The sequence below is a fragment of the Hakea prostrata genome, chromosome 9, assembly GCF_041222555.1.
Source record: "Hakea prostrata isolate BN-2017 chromosome 9, UWA_Hpros_2, whole genome shotgun sequence".
NCBI lineage: Eukaryota > Viridiplantae > Streptophyta > Magnoliopsida > Proteales > Proteaceae > Hakea > Hakea prostrata.
The window spans coordinates 64,989,269-65,011,979 of NC_142608.1; the positions used below are offsets into that span (position 1 = coordinate 64,989,269).

General features: G+C 36.6%; 3 protein-coding genes and 1 pseudogene across 4 annotated transcripts; 3 read left to right on the forward strand and 1 right to left on the reverse strand.

Moving 5' to 3' along the window:
- Window positions 1-507: 507 nt before the first annotated feature.
- Window positions 508-1,836, forward strand: LOC149006140 (F-box/kelch-repeat protein At1g57790-like). The gene has a single exon (XM_089136044.1). The coding sequence runs from the start codon at window positions 508-510 to the stop codon at window positions 1,834-1,836; it is 1,329 nt and encodes a 442-aa protein (XP_088992170.1).
- Window positions 1,837-5,659: 3,823 nt separating this feature from the next.
- Window positions 5,660-6,520, forward strand: LOC149006141 (putative cyclin-B3-1). The gene is made up of 4 exons (XM_089168226.1): window positions 5,660-5,815; window positions 5,905-5,964; window positions 6,052-6,150; window positions 6,249-6,520. Exons 1-4 carry the CDS (start codon window positions 5,675-5,677, stop codon window positions 6,438-6,440), a joined length of 492 nt encoding a protein of 163 aa, XP_089024352.1. The 5' UTR covers window positions 5,660-5,674; the 3' UTR covers window positions 6,441-6,520.
- A 7,011-nt stretch (window positions 6,521-13,531) lies between these two features.
- LOC149006142 (putative F-box protein At5g55150) lies at window positions 13,532-14,489 on the forward strand. Its single transcript, XM_089136045.1, has 2 exons — window positions 13,532-14,299; window positions 14,397-14,489. Exons 1-2 carry the CDS (start codon window positions 13,532-13,534, stop codon window positions 14,487-14,489), a joined length of 861 nt encoding a protein of 286 aa, XP_088992171.1.
- Window positions 14,490-19,304: 4,815 nt separating this feature from the next.
- Window positions 19,305-21,432, reverse strand: LOC149006143 (7-deoxyloganetin glucosyltransferase-like; annotated as a pseudogene). Its single transcript, XR_016175568.1, has 2 exons — window positions 20,872-21,432; window positions 19,305-20,582 (listed from the first exon to the last, which is right to left on the reverse strand). The product of XR_016175568.1 is annotated as a 7-deoxyloganetin glucosyltransferase-like (transcript).
- Between the last annotated feature and the right edge of the window lie 1,279 nt (window positions 21,433-22,711).

Sequence of the window (22,711 nt, forward strand, 5' to 3'; positions counted from 1 at the left end):
AGAGACAGCCAGTTTTTTTTCTAAGAGTTTCACCGTTAAGGAAAAACCTGTTATACAATTTGTGTTTGCAATCAATTACTTTTAGAATCCGATCCTGTGTGGAATCCATACCTACATTATTAGGTCAATCGATCTCTTCTTTGAAATTAGAAAGTAATATATTATGAATCAAATTCTAACTGCTGTGAGTGTATATATAGGATAGGAGAAAACCTAGAAATTCAACGAAGGGAAGGAAAAGAAACGATCTAGCAGAAAAGTGAGAACCGCTCTAGGTAATCTGATATACGCCTCTCTCTCTCTTCTCCTTTTTTTTTCTTCTTTTCATTCTTTAAGTCTTCCCGTAGAGATATATATGTTCTAGTTTCTATTTCTTCTTGATAGTTCCTGTTTCTTCAAGCAGTTTTTTCTTACATCAACTATGCATAGCGTCTGAATATTTTCTTAAGTTGTTCTGGTTTGTGTATTGCTTAAAAGGAAAAAAAGAAATTTATTCAGTTTCACAGCATGACTTCTTCCAATAAGCGGTTGAAGATGGACACCACAAATGATCATGGGGTCAAGAATATCATAGATGAACTTCCGGAGGATATCAGTTTGACAATTGCAAACAAATTATACGCGGAAAACTTTGTTCGGTTTAGTGTGGTTTGCAAGTCCTGGCATCTAACAGCAATGACTTCTAAGAAAATATTGCCATTGCACCAGCGATCTCAGCTGCCGTGGTTAATGTTTTATCCATCTTTTGGTTTACCAAAAAAAAAAGAAAAAAATCCATCTTTTGATAATATTCCTAGGTTTATCATGCTGAATCTCGAAATATTGAGGCTAAAATTTCCTAAAATCGTCTATGGCTCTCAATGCGTTGGTTCTAACGGAGGATGGCTGATAATGGTGCATCAGGTGGGACCAATTTTTCTTCTGAATCCATTAACTCAAGTTGTATTTCGACTTCCGCCGCTAAATACCCTTCCCACTATGGTTGCTGCCCTTCGCACTAGGGTTGCTGCTAGGGTTGCTGCAGATGGGGATATTATGGATATTCGCTTTGCCTATAAAGAAAACTTCATTAATAAGGCTATATTGTTACCTACTCCTGCTCTTGCTGCAAGTAATTCTGAGTTGGATAATAAGAATTTCATGTCTTCAGTAGCAGTTAAGAAGGATAATTGTGTGGTAATTGCTCTCTACTCTAATGCTGCATTAGCCTTTTGTACTCCACTGGACAAACTGTGGACTTCTTTGGGAGCACATTATAAAGACGTTATTCTTTATAATGGGAAATTGTATGCCATTACTGATCGATGTGATCTTAGACTTGTGGAGTTGGCTCCATGTCCGAAAACAACGAGCTGTAACATTTCTCCTCCAACTGCTTTGGATATCAGCCGTGGTCCAAGATCTCGGCGAGTTATTGATCAAAATGTCAAGCGAAAGACATATTATTTGGTAGAAAGTTTTGGTGATTTGTTGTTGGTCGCAAGAAGTTGTCAAGCTAAGGATATACGATATTATGGAAGTCTCACATTCAAGATATTCAAATTAGATTTAAAAAATCTGAGATGGATCCAGGTGGAAGACTTAGGTGATCGTATGTTATTTATTGGGAAGAGTACTCTGTCATCTGCGTCAACACGTGACTATCCTCAATTTAGAGAAAACTGTATATATTTCACATATGATGAAGGGTTCTTCTATTTCGGACCAGTGGTTGATCAAACAGTACAAGGTACTGGTGTCTTTCACTTAAAAGATAACCACATTGAACCTTTTTTACCAAGTGTTCTGAATGCTTCTCCATATCCAGCTGTTTGGTTCACACCAAGTTCTTGTTAGAGGGGTTTAGTCCTGCTATTGAGACCAATACATGGAGTATCTAATTTATGTATTCAAGTGGTTTTTCTATTTTGTAATTTTTTTATGCTTAGGTTGTTATTTTGTCAACTTTTTCTATTTATGGAGTATCAAGTGGCTTTGTAAGTTATGTCTTCAGTTCTATGGTTGATTTGGGTGCTTGCATATATGGTGTGTCAGGGGTGGGCATGTATATGATCATATTGTATCCATAAGGATGTATAAGGATGTATGATCATTTAAAAACTGAAATCTAACTGACGATGGCTTCATGGAATTGGTGATTTTAGTTTAAACACTGACTAGAGAGGGTTTGGTGTATTTTATTTTATTATTTTTTTAAAGAAAAAAAAAGAAGAAAAAAAGAAATTCAAAGAGGAAAACACTACAGAGGGTATGAGATTATTTAAAGGGTTGCGGCTGAGAGGTACGTACGTGTATTAAAGAAAAAACCATAGACGTTTGCTGGTCAATTTAAGATATCAAACATTTAATACATGATAAATCCAATTGAGACTCATAAGTCATAAAAAAGAGGTGACCACGAAATAGATCTCACTCCACATCCCACTGTATTGAGAAACTTGTTCCAGTTTTGTTATTCCTGCATGCATAACCCATTATTCTCAAATTTGGAAGAACCTTCTTAATTTGGGATGAAGTTTATCGAAGATTTCTTAGTTACAGTAAGTCAGTATATACTTAATTATGACAAACGAGACATATAGAGACACTTGCTAATTACAATTTAAAGGGTCTTGTGCATCAAAAAAGTCCAAAAATCAATACATCTCAGAACTCTTAGTGCTCAAACCCTCTGCCTGTCAGAAAACACATCAAACAGAAATACTAAAAACTTCGCTGATGCATGACCCTGTGCATTACTTATTTTTACTGGAACAAAAAAACAGTATTCATCCAACAGGAAGAAAAAAATCTCTTACTCAGAGCCATTACCTGCTCGACTCCGTAGGTTGTAACTCTTTGTGGTGCTGCCATCGGCCCATCAGCCAATTTCCTCGCATCCTTTATCTTGACTGGGGATGGGCAATATGATTTAAAAAAACATTCTCAAAAGCTAATATATGCAAGTTTGTGCATCAAACTAGCTTAAGAGACCATGTCTTACCAGAACTACTAGATATAAGGTTACTTCTCTTTCCAACAACAAGCAAATAGGAAAACATTAAAGTAATTCATATAATTGGAGTTTCAAAGCACTGGGAGGGGGGGGGGTTGGAAATTAATGTGTTAAACACTGAAACTATTAAATTCAATTTCCTGAAGCCAAAACAAAGCAGCAGATAGGGCTTTCAAAGAGGTTCTGGGAAATAACCCAAAACAGCTCTGGCTGTAGTTCATGCATGCACCAAAAAACCATCCCCAAAACTGTATCCATTTCCAGCCATACCAAAATATGACAAGTATTAGAGATGGTTCAATCTCATAAAAACCCAAAAAAGGGACTTCAAATATTTATGAAGAAACAGAAACAGGAATGAATCAAAATAAGTCTTAGACGATTACTTTTTTGGGTGTTAATATCAGTGGGATCTAACCTGAAATGAACATTATGCAGACTCGGGCATAGAAATCGAACATGCCTAACTTTCATCAATGGCTTTCTTTCAGACTTTCTGGAAAAAGAACAATAAAAATTAAGAAATTGAGAGATAAGTAATGATTGAAATCAACCTACATGGCAGCAAACCCGAAATTACAAGTTGCGTGATAGGAGAAAACAAATTAATAAGTTGCGGTCAGGTACTGAATAAGAAAGTAATTTTGGAGTCTAGGCTGCTCTCTTGGTTGGATTTTGATATCAAATTCTGATAATGATGGTATGAAATATCAACCCTAATTATGGGAAATAGAAAGCAATTGAAGTCAAAATTCTAAAACAGTTGGGGGCGCTACTTCGATAGATAAGCTCCCCTAACACAGGAAGCATGGTGACACAAATTAGTTGGACTACTTGTATGCATTATCAAAGAGAAGTTGAGCAGCTGCTATGTTTTGCTGATGCTGTGGTTCAGTGGTTGGTAAAATCTAGAATGAGATGATGACTCGTATTAACAGGGGTGGCAAAAAAATTCCAGGGAAGCAAAAGTTAGGCAAAGGGCCCTAGGGAAACTTGGTAGTTCTATGATAACCTTCCCTCATTTTCTTAATAATAACCGTTAGTGTATTGTTCCAGGGAACAATATTGTTTTGTTCAAGATGCAAGTATGGGTAAGCCGTGTACCTGTTTCTGGATATTTCATCTTTTTCTCAATAATAACTAATTAAAAAGGAGTGAACTGAAAACAGGAGTTAATCTCAAATCATATACCAATAGGACATCCTAACTTGGTTGAACTCTTTCGTCAACGTGCTCTGTCTCTGGTCTCTGGTTATAGGATTTACAGTTAAGTGTTTTTTTAAGGCTATAGGATTTAGCTTTAGTGTTTTTTAAGAGCCGTTGTGAATTTGATGTACGGAGTAGTTATTCTATCCACAATGTTTCCCCTTTCCAGAGTCCACACAGCTATGAAGCAAGTCATTCAGTTCATAAACACAGATTGGTTATTATCAGCATGAGTTGAAACAATTTCTGGGTAGCAACTGATTCATACTTTAATGGAAAGTGTTATTCCCAGATTGACACTGAGAGGGGGGGTGAATGGGTGTCTTCAAAAATTCACCACAATGTGGCTGGGCACCGCGCCATGGACACGAGTAATATGAATCATTTCCTAATCCTTTCAGTCGTGCTCGGTTCCGTGAAAGTATTTTTCTGGGCTGGTCACCAGAATTTTGTTCGCGTTCTTTTCTGGCGCCTTGTCCGTTGTTCGGAGGTTCCTCCGGGTAGAGGGTGGCTGTGTCAACCGTTATCCGGTAATGTGTGTCCTGCTGGGTGGAAGAACTTACTGCCTGCGTTGGCTGTGGCACAGTGCTGGTTCCAACAAGAGGTTGACTTCCGTGTGGAGCATAATGGATACTCGTTCATTATTCTCTTCGCCCACTCTGGGCTTCTTGTTGCTGGGTCCCGCGCCTGGTTTTTCTACCCCTTTCTTTCCCCCCTGTTGGCGTTTGGTGCGTTGTTGTGTGCGTGGTGGGGCTTTGTGGGTGGGCCTCCTTCCTCCCTTTCTGCCCCCACTCGGTGTCGGTTGTTGTTTTGTTCGATTTTGTGGCATTTCCATTTTTAAATATTCTCCTTGCCTACCATTCCATTTTCGAATGTTCCCTTTTCCGTTCTCTTCATAGACAACTCGATTCAGTATTTTTCTACAATTTGCGGCGGTTCCTCTTCCTCTTCACAATATACTCCTGTTTGCATGTTCTCTTACATTTTACTAACAACCAACAGAGTTCGGTGAATAATAAAAACATTTACAGAATCAATTTTGATTTTATTTGTGTTTAGTTTGTTTCTTTTCTTTTTCTTCATTTCTTCTTCTGGGTGGGGGAGAACAAGTGTCTTCCATTGCTTTTGTAATGAGATACTAAAAACCGAAAAAGAAAAACAGAACAAGAAATCAATGTAAATTCATATGATCATATTTATGTATGTTCCGAATTTCATTACATTAGCGAGTATATTGAATTGAAGAGAATACCTCCACTGTAACCACTTGCATTCTCTTTCTTCAAATTGAATGAATCTCCAAGAACAAAATAATTCAAATGACAACAAAAGGAAAAAGACTAGATGGATAACCCAACAAGTTTTTCTTATTTCTTCATTTGCATTGTTTCTCCTCAGTGTGGTTAGCTATTCAACTGAGATTTGAGTGTTAGATCCTTGTCTTGGTTTCAGGTACACCTCAAATTTGAATTGATGCAAGAGACATTATTTCTAATGGTAGCATTACTGGATAGATTCCTTTCTAAGGTTATAGTTGAAAAGAAGGAATTGCAGTTGGTCGGTCTTACAGCACTCTTGTTAGCATCCAAATATGAGGATTTTTGGCATCCTAAGGTGAATACATATGCCCAAATTTAGTAATTTGTAATAAACCAACTGCTTAAATTTTCTTCTAAAGTGGGCATTTCTAAAAAATGTTTCAGGTTAATGATTTAATTAGCATCACGGCAGACGCATACACGAGAGATCAAATGCTTGGAATGGTGCTTGAGACATCTACTCTTTTCTTAATTGTTTTTTCTGCCTTGGCAGGGATATAATTGAACTCATTTTACTTATTATGTGTACAGGAGAAGCTTATTCTTAAAAAGTTAATGTTCCGATTGAATGTGCCAACTCCGTATGTGTTTATGTTAAGATTTCTCAAGGCTTCTAAATCAGATACCAAGGTTTGCGTCCGTACCGTTAAATAAGTGCTTTTGTTTGTGAGAGTTTAATTTACTCTAACTGCTGATTACATGTATTTTGCTTGTTGGATTTGCACCAGCTTGAGCATTTAGCGTTTTACTTAATTGAGTTGTCGCTGGTTGAATATGAAGCTTTGAAGTTCAAATCATCATTGCTCTGTGCATCAGCAATCTATCTTGCACGTTTTACTCTGCAAATCAGCCCAGCTTGGACAAAACTGCTAATAAAACATACACGCTATGAAGAATCGCAATTGAGGCATCTTTCTTGACTTTCAACACTCTTGTCTGTTTCTTGGTATCAAGCATCAGGTTGCACTATTGTTTTTATATCTTGGTTTTATGCAGGGACTGTGCTGATATGATCTTAGGATTCCACCAAGCTTCTGGTCAAGGACAATTAAGAGTCACACGTGATAAATATATACAAGATGATCGTAGTTGTGTTGCAGTAATAAAACCCATGGACAAGCTTCCCCCGATGGTGTAAATTCTTTTCTTGTATGTAAATATGACAGAAGGTGGAGAAAGTAAGCTTCAGATGCTGGTTTTTTGAGTGCATTGAATCTTTCAAGTCTCTTTCCAAGAAAACAAAAAGAATCCTCCAAGATCTACACGCAACATGTATCAAGAAGCATGCTTCAGCTTCATCTGTGAAGAAGTCTGTAATTACTTCTGGTAATAGGGTGACCAGTTTTTTGGGGTCAATATAGAATCCATTGTTGCTTACAAAGTCAATTTGTCTGTAAAATGGATTAACATCATCAGCTTTAAGAACAATTTGCGGTTGGGATTCAAATTGCTTGAATATTGCCAAGAAGAGAGAGGTATTGATGTGTTTTTGGATCTGAATAGTTAAATGTAGAGGGTTGGGAATACTGCTAGCTTGTGTTTGTTTCTACAGTACTTTTTCACTAGTGTCAATGTGAGTACTAATAATATTGTAGGGAATTCTAAAATTTTTGTCGGTCAAATGTTAGATTTTGCTAGCTTTATTCAAAGCTAAGTATATGATGATGATTTGGTTCTGATAGTCAGGGTGGCGGGTTAGGAACTTAGGGCTAAATCAGTAGTTCCAATGAGTGCTGAAGCGACAAACAGGCAGTTGGTTTTACTAGAGAGAGATTTACCTCTAATTAGTAAAGAGTATTATGAAAAGAAGGTCCGTTTTTTGCTTAAATGGAGACAGTCGCAGAGTTATCCCAGTCATCATATTTCTTCTTTTGCCTCTGCAACAAGCCTTTTTTCAGTTTTAGCTGTCTCTATTTAACTTCTCTAATTTCCCATTTTCATTTTCTTACCTGTAAGAAAGTTCAAACCTTAAGTTTGATTATCTCTGCTAATATTCTTTTAGGATCGAAATAAATAATAATTGAACAGTCAGGATATATATCAGGTTTAGTAGATGTGCTTCTAGCATAATGGGTGGTAGGATTTTTATTTGTTATAGCGGCTACAGCCAGTTGTTAACGGCCCATATTTCGCCACATTTACAAAAGTTTATCAAACGGTGCCAATTTAAATGGCGGGGCTTACTTGTAATGATGATTTTCTTGTTTTACATTCTAAGGTGCAACGTTTACAAATTTACAAACTGAAAGCCCTAAATCTAACAGACTCTAATCCCCTATTTCGCAAGCCCTAATTGGTGATTGTGGTTCTTTCAAATGCTATTTTGCATATTTAATTTCAAGATTTTAGGTATCTTCTAGTAACCGTTTTTTCAAACTCAGATTTTATTTGTATAACTTATTTTATTTTGAGTTATTTCTGGTCATGACTAAGAGGAGATGCAGAGACAAATCTAGCCATCAAATCTTCTTTTATAGTTTGATGAGCGCTTTACTATTCTACAGTTTGGAATAGATCAGAATTTGGCCGATAATCTAGCTAGGAGGGCCCAGTCTGTGGCAAGTAGGACTGTATGGCCTAATTCCATTCCTTGGCTTCTTGAGGCTTGTAATCAGGATGTCTCGGCTTTTTCTTGCTGTTCTTCTAATTGAAAGTTTGATTACCAAAAAAAAAAAAAGAATTTGGCCCACAAGTGTCCAACATTTTGTTAGTTACGTTTTTTTCCTTTTTTGGTAAATAAACTTCTATTGAGAAAGGCGGGAGCAATACACTAGGATTAATTCCATCGAGTCAAGGAACCAGGGATTGTAAAGTGGCCAAAAGGTCCTCCCCAAAACAGACGTGGCCTTCCTAGCTAGGCAGTCAGCATTGTTACCTAACTTGGGAACATAAGAAAACTTACAGTCCAGAAAGGACATACCCAATTGGGTAATGTTTGATGCAATCTCTTTTGCTAATATGGCCGCCAACGCACCTACATTAATGGAATTTATGAGTTCCAAGTTATTAGACTCAACAGCAATGTAGTCAATCCCTTCAACAAAAATGTAGTCAATCCCTTCACCAATGGCCAAGATAAGACCCTCTCTCATTGCGTATGACTCCCCCAAAAAGACATCACCAAAACGGACTCGGTCAAAAGCTGCAAGACGAACCTCTTCCGTATGGGTTCTAATGATGAACCCTAGACCAAAACCATTAGAGTAAAAACTCGCATATGAGTTTAGCTTGAAGTAAGGTTCCACTGGGGTCCTCCACTTGGGTCTCTGATCCACTTTTCTCTTTTGGACCACTTCACTTGGGCTTGAAGTGAGGCTGAGTTGTTTGGCCTATAGGAAAGTCTCCCATTCCTTCATTGCTCTAAGTGCCGTCACATTAGGCTGCACTGATGACCCATCGAACATGAACCTGTCTTTGTCCTTTCAGATATTCTAGCACAGGTATGATGCCAAACCCGCTAACTCTTTAGATCTCTTTTTCTCCTTACTAAGAGACCTCCAGCTTTCAATAAAATGATGAAGCTTTGGTTCTTTGGGTGATGGTACTTGTGAAGGGAGGCATGCCACGCTGCTCTAGCAAAATCATATTCAAACAAAATATGATCAATAGATTCAAGGTCTCCACCAAAACGTTGGCAACTGGGGTCAATAATAATTTGTCTACGAACCAAAGTTTCAGCAGATGAGACACCACCTGCACATGCTCTCCACAGAAAACTTCTCACCCTTGGTTCTAAATCATAGCTCCAAATGTTTTTTCAGGTTTCTTTGCATACCTCATCTATCCTACCCACTGGAGTAGTATCCATACGATTCTTGATCATATGGTATGTTGATTTAGAAGTAAACACCCCATTTTTTGTCTCTCCCCAGATTTGACCATCCTCTTTAGGGAACACATTTAACGGTATATTTAGGATAGCATCATCATCTTCTTGGTAAATCATTGACCTGATCAAGTCCTCCCTCCAACACCCCTCCAGCAACTCAAACAAGTCCACGCCAAACAATTAGGCTGCCTTGTTTCCCTGTTACTTTCACTGTCGCTCAGCAAAATCCTCTACACCTCAACCCTGTCGACTCCCTTGCCTTCTCTCCACAACCCATTATGCATCTTCAACCAAATTCTCAGTCCTAACACTAGCACTAACCACCCAACAATAAAATTAATATATAATTACCTTACTTTAAACAAAATGACCTACAAGGAGATAGGGTCAAGGTGAGCCAGGCAGACTAGCCGTAGTCAAACACTCTACCCTAACTCCATCTTAACCCTAATTAGGCCCAACTTGGCCCCAACACAATCTACCCCTCGGGCAAAGAATTTTAACCCCAAACTCTATATGAGATCAGGGCGAATTCAAGCCATTAGGATCAAAATTGAACCCCTAAATTTAATAGAATTTTTAGTAGTGGTACAAAATGAGAATAGTGGACGTCATAGAATGTACATAGATTATAAGGATACAAGGGATTACTGACGTGGAGAAGTTATATACAAATGATTGATGATGACAACCATTGTGGTTATATATGAAATCCCTATCAACCATAACTGTTAATACATATGATGAGGCAATGATGATTGAGGGTGAAGTTGGAAAAGAAAAAGATAGTATGACTGGGAGAAAAAAAGAAAAAGAAAATTAAGGTTACAAATAATTCAAATTGTTAGAAGGTGCAATAGAAAAGCCACTTTCATGCTTCTTTTAACTTATTATCATCATGAAGATAGTGTGAAGAGTTTAGCACACATGATTTATTGTTATGCACTCTCATTTAAGTTTCATTATGTTTGGCAAAATGAACAAACGAAAGTGGAACTGAAGGAGAAAAAAATATTTTATAGTTGGTTGGTTGCAACTTGGGATATTGGAGAAAATTAAATGGGTAAAGCAAACTTCAATCCATCTTATTTTTAATTACTTGGTTACTTATCCTTGTAGTCTCATAAAAGCATTTCATGTCATTCAATAACCAGTCTCTTATTTTACCTATTCTCCTTTAATTTAAGTTTGCATTTACATACGACAAGAAGAAGATTCTTCATTCCTAATTCTTGCTAAACTTCACATCAACAAAAATGAAATAGAATTGTCATGTTTCATTTCAACCAAACAAAATCTCCCTCTTGTCGGGGCTGTTCTCAAACTTAGGAGTTCTCAAATCTCATCTTAAGTCTCTATGCAAATGATATATGAGTCTTGGTCTCCCTCTCTTTCTCTGCCCCTTGTCTCTGTGTTATCTTTTAACTTCAACCAACATTGTGTTTGAGTTTTAGGAAGAACAAAGCAAATATTTATCTGATTTCCATATTATTTTCTATAATGATTAGATAAAGATTGAACACTAAATGATTACCAAAAAACACCACTAATAAGTAAGTTCTAAAGATTTAATCTAACTCGATAACCTAGTTAAGCTGCAACGACTAGAAAACCATTTTTGAAGACTGATTTGGTATGTAGAAGGGGGTAGTTTCCTAGGTTAAAGTATGAAAGACATTGATAGTCAGATGAGGCTCTAACAGGGGACTGATTTGTTAGGTACTGGAAATTTTGATTTTTAAGAAAGAGGTTCTCTACAGGTTTTTGTTGGGAGATTCGCTGGATAATATTGATTAATTCATCTCTTTTTTGTTGTTCGATCAACAAGTTTGGAGATCTTCACCCTTGTTTCTTTCCTTCTATGGACTTTGGAACTTTGTTTTGCTAATTTTTCAGCCAGAACAATATGTGCTTTTATCCCTTTTGAGATTTTGTACATATTGTTGTTCTAGACACCTACACCAAATTGATGATAGGAATGCCTTTGTGCCGCATCTTCGGTATAAAACTTTTTACATAAATCATCTTAGAAACATCTAAGCAAGCAAAAGTAACAATCAATCTCATTGTTACTGTTGAGGGCGTTCTTGGCTTGTCTTGACTTTCTTTAGTGTTACTTAAAATGGCAGATACTACAAAGTTTTCGATGGGGTTATTGTTCTTCTTGCTTCCATTAGATAGTAAAGTCGGTAAATGTTGAGATTTAAAATTAAACAAGAACCTGTAACAAATCATATATTAACCATGCATGAACGGAATTCGAACAATGACCAATTTAGAATGTAATTGGTAAGATTGCTCATTAATTTTGAAGATTTTGCTATAAAACTTCGTCTTAATTTGAATTATTTCCAAAAATTATTCTATCTAGATTCTCATTTTAATTACATTTAGCACATTACCTTTTTTGAGTCTTGAATCATTGGGATAGAATTGGTAAGATTGTCCATTGATTCTAAAGATTTTGCTGTAGAATAGTGAGAGAAATCGCCTAAAAATTGCAAGAAATAACATAAAAATAAAATAAAAAGTGAAAATATCGATTTTTCCGATATATTGTGAGAAATGGCGAGATATCGCGGAGAAATTGGCAATATCGAGTTTCGAGTTTCGGCCTGAACGATGATGTGTCAATTTTTATTTATTTAAAAATTATACAAAATAACCTTAAGGGTTTATTCTATTTATTTATACTTTATACTAAATTATATTATTACATTAGTATTTAAGAAAAAATTAACCCTAATTAGGTAGCTCTTTTTTTATATTTACTTTTCAATTTGGTGTTGCTTTTCAACATATGTTATTCATTTTCCAATATCAATTTTAAGAAGTTTTCATTTCCATTATATTTTCATTTATTTACTATCTAATTTGACGTTATCAAATTTTGGAAGTTTGTTTTCTTAGCAGGTAATCTTTTTTTCGAAATCAAAATAATAAGAATACAATTTTAAAGCGGTTAAAGTCCCAACTTCCTTTATATATAAAATCTCCCTTGAGGATGTAATTGTGATGCGCGTAAACTGGCCCGGATGAACCTCATATCAAAAAAAAAAAAAAAAAAAAAAAAAAAAAAAAAAAAAAAAGAATACAATTTTAAAATTAGTATTTGATATGGTTTTTTTTTCTAAATGAAGATAGTATTGTATTTTGACTTTAATTTTAGAAAGACAACAGTAAATATCCCATAATTTTATAATTTAAACCCTAACTAAAGAGAGTATAAGATTATTTAATGAGACGCAGCCAGTTTTTTTTTCCTAAGAGTTTCACCATTAAAGAAAAACCTCTTATACAACTTGTGTTTGCAATCAATTACTTTTAGAATCCGATCTTGTGTGGAATCCGATCCTGTGTGGAATCTTATCATAATCTCTTCTTTGAAATTAGAAATCAAGTAATATATTAGGAATCAAATTCTAACCGGCAATTCTGATATCTGTGTGAAGAGTCTGCTGTGAGTGTATATATAGGATAGGAGAAAACCTAGAAATTCAACGAAGGGAAGGAAAAGAAACGATCTAGCAGAAAAGTGAGAACCGCTCTAGGTAATCTGATATACGCCTCTCTCTCTCTTCTTTTTTTTTTTTTTTTTTTTTTTTTTCTTCTTTTCATTCTTTCAAGTCTTCCCGTAGAGATATATATGTTCTAGTTTCTATTTCTTCTTGATAGTTCCTGTTTCTTCAAGTAGTTTTTTCTTACATCAACTATGCATAGCGTCTGAATATTTTCTGAAGTTGTTCTGGTTTGTGTATTGTTTAAAAGGAAAAAAAGAAATTTATTCAGTTTCACAGCGTGACTTTTTCCAATAAGCGGTTGAAGATGGACACCACAAATGATCATGGGGTCAAGAATATCATAGATGAACTTCCGGAGGATATCAGTTTGACAATTGCAAACAAATTAGACGTGGAGAACTTTGTTCGCTTTAATGTGGTTTGCAAGTCTTGGCATCTAACAGCAATGACTTCTAAGAAAATATTGCCATTGCACCAGCGATCTCAGCTGCCGTGGTTAATGTTTTATCCATCTTTTGGTTTACCAAAAAAAAGAGAAAAAAATCCATCTTTTGATAATATTCCTAGGTTTATCATGCTGAATCTTGAAATATTGAGGCTAAAATTTCCTTAAATCGTCTATGGTTCTCAATGTGTTGGTTCTAACGGAGGATGGCTGATAATGGTGCATAAGAAGGGACCAATTTTTCTTCTGAATCCATTAACCCAAGTTGTAATTCAACTCCCGTGGTTTAATACCCTTCCCATTATCACTGCAGGTCACGTTCTTAACTATTTCTGGATAGAAAACTTCATTAATAAGGTTATATTGTTACCTGCTCCTGCTGCAAATAATTATGACTTGGATAATAAGAATTTCATGTCTATAGTAGCAGCTAAGAAGGATAATTGTGTAGTAATTGCTCTTTATTCTAGCGTTGCATTAGCCTTCTGTACTCCACTAGACAAACAGTGGACTTCTTTGGGAGCATATTATAAAGATGTTATTCTTTATAATGGGAAATTGTATGCCATTACTGATCAATGTGATCTTAGACTTGTGGAGTTGGCTCCTCGTCCGAAAACAACGAGCTGTAACATTTCTCCTCCAACTGCATTGGATATCAGCTGTGGTACAGGATTTGAGCGAAACAATGATCAAACATACAAGCGAAAGACATATTATTTGGTAGAAAGTTTTGGTGACTTGTTGTTGGTCGCAAGAAGTTGTCAAGCTAAGGATAGACGATATTATGGAAGTCTCACATTCAAGATATTCAAATTAGATTTAAAAAATCTGAGATGGATCCAGGTGGAGGACTTAGGTGATCGTATGTTATTTATTGGTAAGAGTACTTTGTCATCTGCGTCAACACGTGACTATCCTCAATTTAGAGAAAACTGTATATACTTCACATATAATGAAGATTTCGGTTGGATAGAACCAAAGGTAGATCAAACAGTACAGGGTACTGGTGTCTTTCACTTAAAAGATAACCACATTGAACCTTTTTTACCAAGTCTTCTGAATGCTTCTCTATATCCAGCTGTTTGGTTCACACCAAGTTCTTGTTAGAGGGGTAGAGGAGGAAGAGGAGTGGTTTAGTCCTGCTATTGAGACCAATACATGCAGTATCTAATTTATGTATTCAAGTGGTTTTTCTATTTTGTAATTTTTTTATGCTTAGGTTGTTACTTTGTTAACTTTTTCTATTTATGGAGTATCAAGTGGCTTTGTAAGTTATGTTTTCAGTTCTATGGTTGATTTGGGTGCTTGCATATATGGTGTCTCAGGGGTGGGCATATATATGATCATATTGTATCTATAAGGATGTATAAGGATGTATGGTCATTTAAAAACTGAAATCTAACTGACGATGGCTTCATGGAATTGGTGATTTTAGTTTAAACACTGACTAGAGAGGGTTTGGTGTATTTTATTTTATTATTTTTTTAAAGAAAAAAAAAGAAGAAAAAAGAAATTAAAAGAGGAAAACACTAGAGAGGGTATGAGATTATTTGAAAGGTTGCGGCTGAGAGGTACGTACGTGTATTAAAGAAAAAACCATAAACGTTTGCTGGTCAATTTAAGATATCAAACATTTAATACATGATAAATCCAATTGAGACTCATAAGTCATAAAAAAGAGGTGACCACGAAATAGATCTCACTCCACATCCCACTGTATTGAGAAACTTGTTCCAGTTTTGTTATTCCTGCATGCATAACCCATTAATCTCAAATTTGGAAGAACCTTCTTAATTTGGGATGAAGTTTAATTACCAGAACAGCTCTGGCTGTAGTTCACATATGCACCAAAAAATCATCCCCAAAACTGTATCCATTTCCATCCATGACCAAAATATGACAAGTAGTAGAGATGGTTCAATCTCATAAAAACCCAAAAAAGGACTTCAAATATTTATGAAAAAACAGAATCAGGAATGAATCAGAATAAGTCTTAGACGATTACTTTTTTGGGTGTTAATATCAGTGGGATCTAACCTGAAATGAACATTATTATGCAGACTCGGGCATAGAAATCGAACATGCCTAACTTTCATCAATGGCTTGCTTTCTTTCAGATTTCCTGGAAAAAAAAAACAATAAAAATTAAGAAAGAGAGTGATGACTAGCTAGAATGTAGAATGAGAGATGATGACTCGTATTAACAGGGGCTGCCAAAAAAGTTCCAGGCAGGGAAGCAAAAGTTAGGCAAAGGGCCCTAGCTAGGGAAACTTGGTAGTTCTATGATAACCTTCCCTCCCTCATTTTCTTAGTTGCTGCATTACTTATTAACTTTTATTTACAAGTACATACATATATACTTTCAGCATTGAGACAAAGAATACCGACTTTTGTTTAGATGTATAAGGAAAGGAATTGACCATGTAGAGCTTCTCACAGATCACAATTTCAAGAGTCTTTAACCAAATTGGACTAAAAATAAAGAGGGAAAAAAAGAACCTGAGTCTTAACTGGTGGATATATACCATACACAAATTGAAGATTCGGATAGAGCTGTTTAGGAACGATGAGTTTTCAAATCTTTTTTAAACCTTTAGCAAACTAGGTAATAGGCCCCCAACGGATAGAATGGAAGAACCTAAAAAATAATAATAATAAAATAAAGAAGAAGAAGAATGTAACTTGAACAAATTAGAGGTAAATATTTTAGTCATGTTAGAATTTCTTTGAAGGAGAAGAATGTAACTTGAACAAATTAGAGGTATATATTTTAGTCATGTTAGAATTTCTTTTTGAATTTCAATCATTATCTTTTTTTCTCAATAATAACTAATTAAAAAGGAGTGTAACTGAAAGCCGAAGTTAATCTCAAATCATATACCAATTAGCCCATCCTAACTTTGTTGAACTCTGTTTTTTCAACATGCTCCAGTCTCTTGTTATAGGATTTACAGTTAAAAAAAAAAGTGTTTTTTTAAGGTTATAGGATTTATAGTTAGTGTTTTTTAAGAGCCGTTGTGAATTTGATGTACGGAGGAGTTATTCTATCCACAATGTTTCCCCTTTCCAGAGTCCACACAGCTATGAAGCAAGTCATTTAGTTGATAAACACAGATTGATTATTATCGAGTTGAAACAATTTCTGGGTAGCAACTGATTCATACTTTAATGGAAAGTAATATATGAATTAATCAATTCCTAATCATCTAAGAATATTATAATCTTTTCATGGCCAGCACTTGTCCAGAACTGTATCAGGAAAGACAGTTCACAATCACAGGGTAAAAAGGGTGAGCGAGTAGATCAAAACAACATTATCCAGACTATTAGTAAGATGTCTTGAGTGGAAAGAACGTTACTGCCTATTGTTGGCATGTAAGGCAACAGTGACAATAGAAGATATCCAACAAAAGAGGAATTGACTTCCAGATCTGGGCTATCAATTGTATGAGAATGGGAGAATGGGATAACCACGCAGCACTGGTTTTCTACCCACTTTCTTATTCACCCACACATAGATAGATATAGGCTTGAGTAAGCAGTTGGTTGTGTGCAAAAGTGAAAGTGGGCAACTTTAAAGATGGGTAGGGAGCACTCACTTCCTCACACTTTCTTGCCACAACCAAACATCAAGGTGATCGAGTATGTTGTTTTGTTACGATTTTGTGGCATTTCCATTTTTACACATTCTCCTTGGTTGCCTACCATTCCATTTTCGAATGTTCCCTTTTCCGTTCTCTTCATAGACAACCCGGTTCAGTTTTTTTCTACAATTTGCGGCGGTTCCTCTTCCTCTTCACAATATACTCCTGTTTGCATGTTCTCTTACATTTTACTAACAACCAACAGAGTTCGGTGAATAATAAAAACACTTACATAATCAATTTTGATTTTATTTGTGTTTAGTTTGTTTCTTTTCTTTTTCTTCATTTCTTCTTCTGGGGTGGGGGAGAACAAGTGTCTTCAATTGCTTTTGTAATGAGATACTCAAAACCGAAAAAGAAAAACAGAACAAGAAATCAATGTAAATTCATATGATCATATTTATGTATGTTCCGAATTTCATTACATTAGCGAGTATATTGAATTGAAGAGAATACCTCCACTGTAACCACTTGCATTCTCTTTCTTCTAATTGAATGAATCTCCAAGAACAAAATAATTCAAATGACAACTAAAGGAAAAAGACTATGATGGGCACAAATGAAAATTTCCAAAGAACAAAATGGTACAAATAGAAGGAAATAGAGAACAAAATGGTACAAATGGAAGAAAAGGACTCGAATGATGGCAAAAGGATAATGACACTTAGAATATAAACTTCAAGATATCGAAAATCTGGTGCAAGGATCGGTTGAGTTTCAGTGTTGTGCATTTAGTGCTACTGACCGTGCGCAGCACATGCCACAGCATTGAAATTCTAGCACAAGGATGGGACAAATGGCATGCCCAATTCTTTCCGACCCGTCCCCACTTGGTCATGGGTTGGGTCATATGGCCCACGCACTATTTACAAATAGCCGACTTCTCTTCTAAGCCGTTCACACTTCTCGAGTTTTTGTTCTGTTTCGTCTTCATGGTTCCTAGTTTTCTCTGTTTCTACTCGAGCCGAAAGAATTGCACCTCGTAGTTTAGTTGATGGGTTGGTCGAAGAGATGGTAAATGATGGATTTGGCGCTTATAAGTTCGGGAATTCGTATTTTCAGTGTTGCATTTGTGCAACAATCATGAACAAGAAGAAGTACCTTCGAACTCATCTCCTTAAGCACCATAGGACTAAGATAGAAACCAAGTTCAAAGAGGCAATACACAAAGAACACAGAGACGGTCTTTGCGTTCTGTGTATTGCCTCTTCGAACTTGGTTTCTATCTCAGTAGTCAGTCCTATGGTGCTTAAGGAGATGAGTTCGAAGATACTTCTTCTTGTTCATGATTGTTGCACAAATGCAACACTGAAAATATAAATTCCCGAACTTATAAACGCTAAATCCGTTGTTTACCATCTCTTTGACCAACCTATGAGTTGCCATTCTTTTGGCTCGAGTAGAAACAAAGAAAACTAGGAACTATGAAGACGAACATAACAGAAACTCGACAAGTGTGAACGGTTTAGAAGACAAGTCGGCTATTTGTAAATAGTGCGTGGGCCATATGACCCGACCCATGACCAAGTGGGGCCGGGTCGAAAAGAATTGGGCACGCCATCTGTCCCATCCTTGTGCCAGAACTTCAATGCTGTGGCATGTGCTGCCCACGGTCGAGATCAAATCTCGACCGAGATACGATATCAACTGTCCATTTTGGTTATATCGTAAACCAAAATGGACGGTCGAGATTTAACCTTGACCTGAACTTCAATGTTGTGGCATGTGCTGCCGACGATCGGAGATCAAATTTACAATTTCCAGGATGAATAAAAGATTGCAGTAACTGTTTTTCTACTATAGGCATAGTATCTTTCTCTCACCAAACCTCACCGAGGCACGCATTAACTAGGAGTTAAGCTACTAAGCTGTGGTTTTATCTTCTTGTCGTCTAGACCCAATTAAGGAAGGGGCAATCTCTTAAAAAGGTTTCACAATGGCTGTGCATGAAAGCGATTCCCATACTCCAGTCTTAAATTTTGGGATTGGATGGCTGAATCAACTGATTTGGATCAGAACCCAGGTTATAGAACCCATAGCATAGCAAGTGTTTTTAAAATGATTCCGGTCATCTGAGAATCTCACCTCAAAGATATTCTGACTTTATTGAAGAATCTTCACTTGTGGTGGAAGCAATGGAGCTCTCTGGTTCTAGATGAATCAATTTTCTTTGTTGCGCTCCACCTCCAGATTCTACACCAATTATTTGAAGAAGATAGAGCTTGGAAATGGAAATATCTTATTGGTTCACAGCCGTTCAACGCATGTATTGATCATCTCTACAAAAGGATGGTCATGTAAAATAATCTCACTTCTCATTTGCTGAAAATTTTGGGTGGGTTGATTGGGTTTTGGCTTAAAATTTTTAATTACTTCAGGATTACATGACAAGTTCGAGCCTTGATAAAAATGTCCTCTCCCTTCTAGTTTGTACTCTTTTTGTTATCTCAATATTGTCTCTCATGGTGTGACCTTGATCTGACTATAGGCACGGAGAAAAGGCTAGTAGGAGAGCGAGCAACATTCAGACCCAGATAGGATCGATCGAGACCGTACTGTTGGAATGATCACAAACGGATGAGAGAAGAGAATCAAATTCAAACTAAAACTAAAACTGAATCCTCACCTCACCTGTTGATTTGGTTTTGGATTCAGTTATTCTCAGACTGAAAATTAGATACAAATCTAACGTGGGCTGGAGAGAAGCACCTCACGAACCATGATGTCAAAATTGACACAAGAAGACCCACCAGGAGCAATGGCCTCCTCTGCTTTTTTCTTCCATTCCATCACCTTCGCCTTCTTCTCCTTTCCCCTTTCTCCCTCCATCAAATCCCTCACAAGCCTCGCAACCTTTTCCCTCTTGACGTCGTTATCTATCTCCTCGGCAATCCCCCAGTGAACACATGAATACCGGCAATTCGTTTGCTGATCTGCAAAGAAGGGCCAACACACCATCGGCACTCCACTGCATATACTCTCTAGCATGGAGTTCCAACCACTGTGAGTCAAGAAACCACCCACTGCTGGATGGTTGAGAACTTGCTCTTGCGGACACCAACTCACCATCATGCTTCTCTCCTTGGTTTTAGTCACAAACTCGGGAGGTAAAATGGCCGAGTCACCCACCACCAAATCAGGCCTTATGACCCACAAGAACGTTTGTTCGCTATTAGCAAGTCCCCATGCGAACTCCACCAGTTGCTCATGCGTCACTACCGTGATGCTCCCAAAGTTCACGTAAACAACTGAACTAGGCTCTTTGGTATTGAGCCAATTGAGACATTCCGCTTCTTCTCTCCACATATTACACCCGAGAGATTTCAAATTGCTGTCTTGAATCTGGTTCTGCCGCATATGGAGAGGACCAATGCTGTAAACGTGTGGAAACATTTCCGAGAGTGCATTTAATACATCCTGCTCTAAGGCATAGAAGGTGTTGAAGATGATTGCGGCAGCTTTTGGAGCTCTGCTAGCTTCAGTCATGGTGAAATTGAGCATGACATCGTTTGGATTTGTGGTTCGAATCAAGCTAGGGATATCTCTCAAACGAATATCTTTCATTCCAGGTATCCAATCAATCGGGGTGTCTAAATAACCATTTGTCAAGCAGCTTTCATCTGTCATCCATTAAGCACATGTTCAGAAAATTAACGAAACAATATTGAGGGGGAGAGAGAGGAGAAAGAGAAGTTGATCCAAACTCATCTTTGCTTGTCTTATATCTCTCCACCAACATATATTGAGAGGGACGCCCATGTGGGCTCAACCTGGGTCTCACCTCACCTCTGATTCATTTTGTCAGCTCTCAGAGTGAGTCCCACCGCTATTATGTGGTGGAGGAATATTATGAGGAGATCCAAACTCATAGAATTAATATAATATCATAACTACGTACTGTTACCAAACCTTTGAGAGGTGTAAGGCCTCTTTCGATGAGATGGGAGAAGTGCATCATGGCCATGGAAGCACAGGCGTTGGTCGTCCATAACGAGCTACTAGGGAACTCCAATTTCTTCAGCAGCTTGAAGGGTGAAGCTAGTCATGAGACCATCAGAGACTATGCAAGTCACAGGAGGGATGTTAGGTGTAGTGTTGAGTTTGGAAAGGAGATTACGGAAGGGAGGTAAACAAGTGGCCGGAATAGATTCACAGAGGGCAGGGATATTTGGGGTGGCATCCATATCATGATCAGAAAGACCATCTGGGATTGCATGGAATTGGAAGTCAGGCAAGCCATCGAGAGAATCTGGACCTGCTACCTTGAGAAAGCGTTTGTGATTGATTTCGGTGTTCACAAAACTAATGTGGAAGCCTACCTGATGGAGAAGCTTTGCTAAGCTCAACATAGCGTTTATGTGACCCTGCGTTGGAACTGGGATGCAAACTGCATGAGGTTTCGGTTTCTTCTCTTCTTTCACTGCAACCAAAGCCATTTTTGTGTCTATGCTTGAATGGCTATTGCATCAAGTGTCGTGGCTTCATTCCATTGTTCACTCTTAGCAGAGAATTTATAGATATAAACGAGTTCTTAGTGGTAATCACGTCATATTTGTCAATTACCTTTTTGGTAAAACATTAATTAGTTCATTAACTAACTAAGGTGAAACTAATAATTAATTCATTTATTAATATGACATTAATTCCCATTCTCAACTTCTTTCCTTTTTCTTCCTCCCCCAACTCTCCAAAAAAATCTCAATCTTATTTATTTATTATGTATGTACTAATATATTTTGTATATTTATTAGTGAAGTACGAAGCAGTTTATTTGTTTACTACTTAAAGCCTATTGAATAATTTAAGGCGGGCTTCGTCGAAGCTCCAAAAGGATACCAACTCTAATCTCCTATTTAAAATTGTTTATTTTTTACCAACTGAGCCACTTAAGATTCCTTTTTTTTTTCCCTTTCATATTTAAACTTGAATTGCGTCAGAGTAATATATAAAGGCTCTATTATATATAATTTATGTTTCAATCGATGAATTCAAGTTTCAAAATTATTTGAGTTTTCTTGGGTCTTTTTCCCCGATATTTTGTTTCACTCTTGCTCTTTATTGAGTGGATGGTTGATTAGATAAACCAAAACCATGATTAAAATTAAAATTAAAATATTATCATAGTCACAATATTTTTCAAAAGAAAATTAATGAATTTATTATAATAAATGATCGTCTTCTCTGATGGCTATTGACCACTAATTACGGTCTTCTCCGATGACTGTTCACTAATTACAGTTTTCTTTGATGGCTGTTGACTACTAATTACAGTCTTCTCCGATGGCTATTAACCACAAATTACGGCCCCATAGGGTTTGGGTGATGGGATTTATTTTTTTAATTTTTTATTTATTATAATAAATTAAACCACAATTTGTTTTTCTATAAATTTATTTTGGAGTTTTCCTTTGCTTTTATATATTCTTTTTTTCTTTCTTTCTTTTTTTCTCAATTGCATGGCAAACCCTGTCCGGATTGTCTTCTCCGATCTTTGTTGACCACTAATTACGGGCCCACAGGGTTTGGATGATGGGATTTATTTTTTTTATTTTTTTTTATTATAATAAATTAAACCACAACTTGTTTTTCTATAAATTTATTTTTTGAGTTTTCCTTTGCTTTTATATATTCTTTTTTTTCTTCTTTTATTTCTCAATTGCATGGCAAACCTTGTTCGGATAGTCTTCTCCGATCTTTGTTGACCACTAATTACAGTCTTCTCCGATGGCTGTTGACCACTAATTACGGG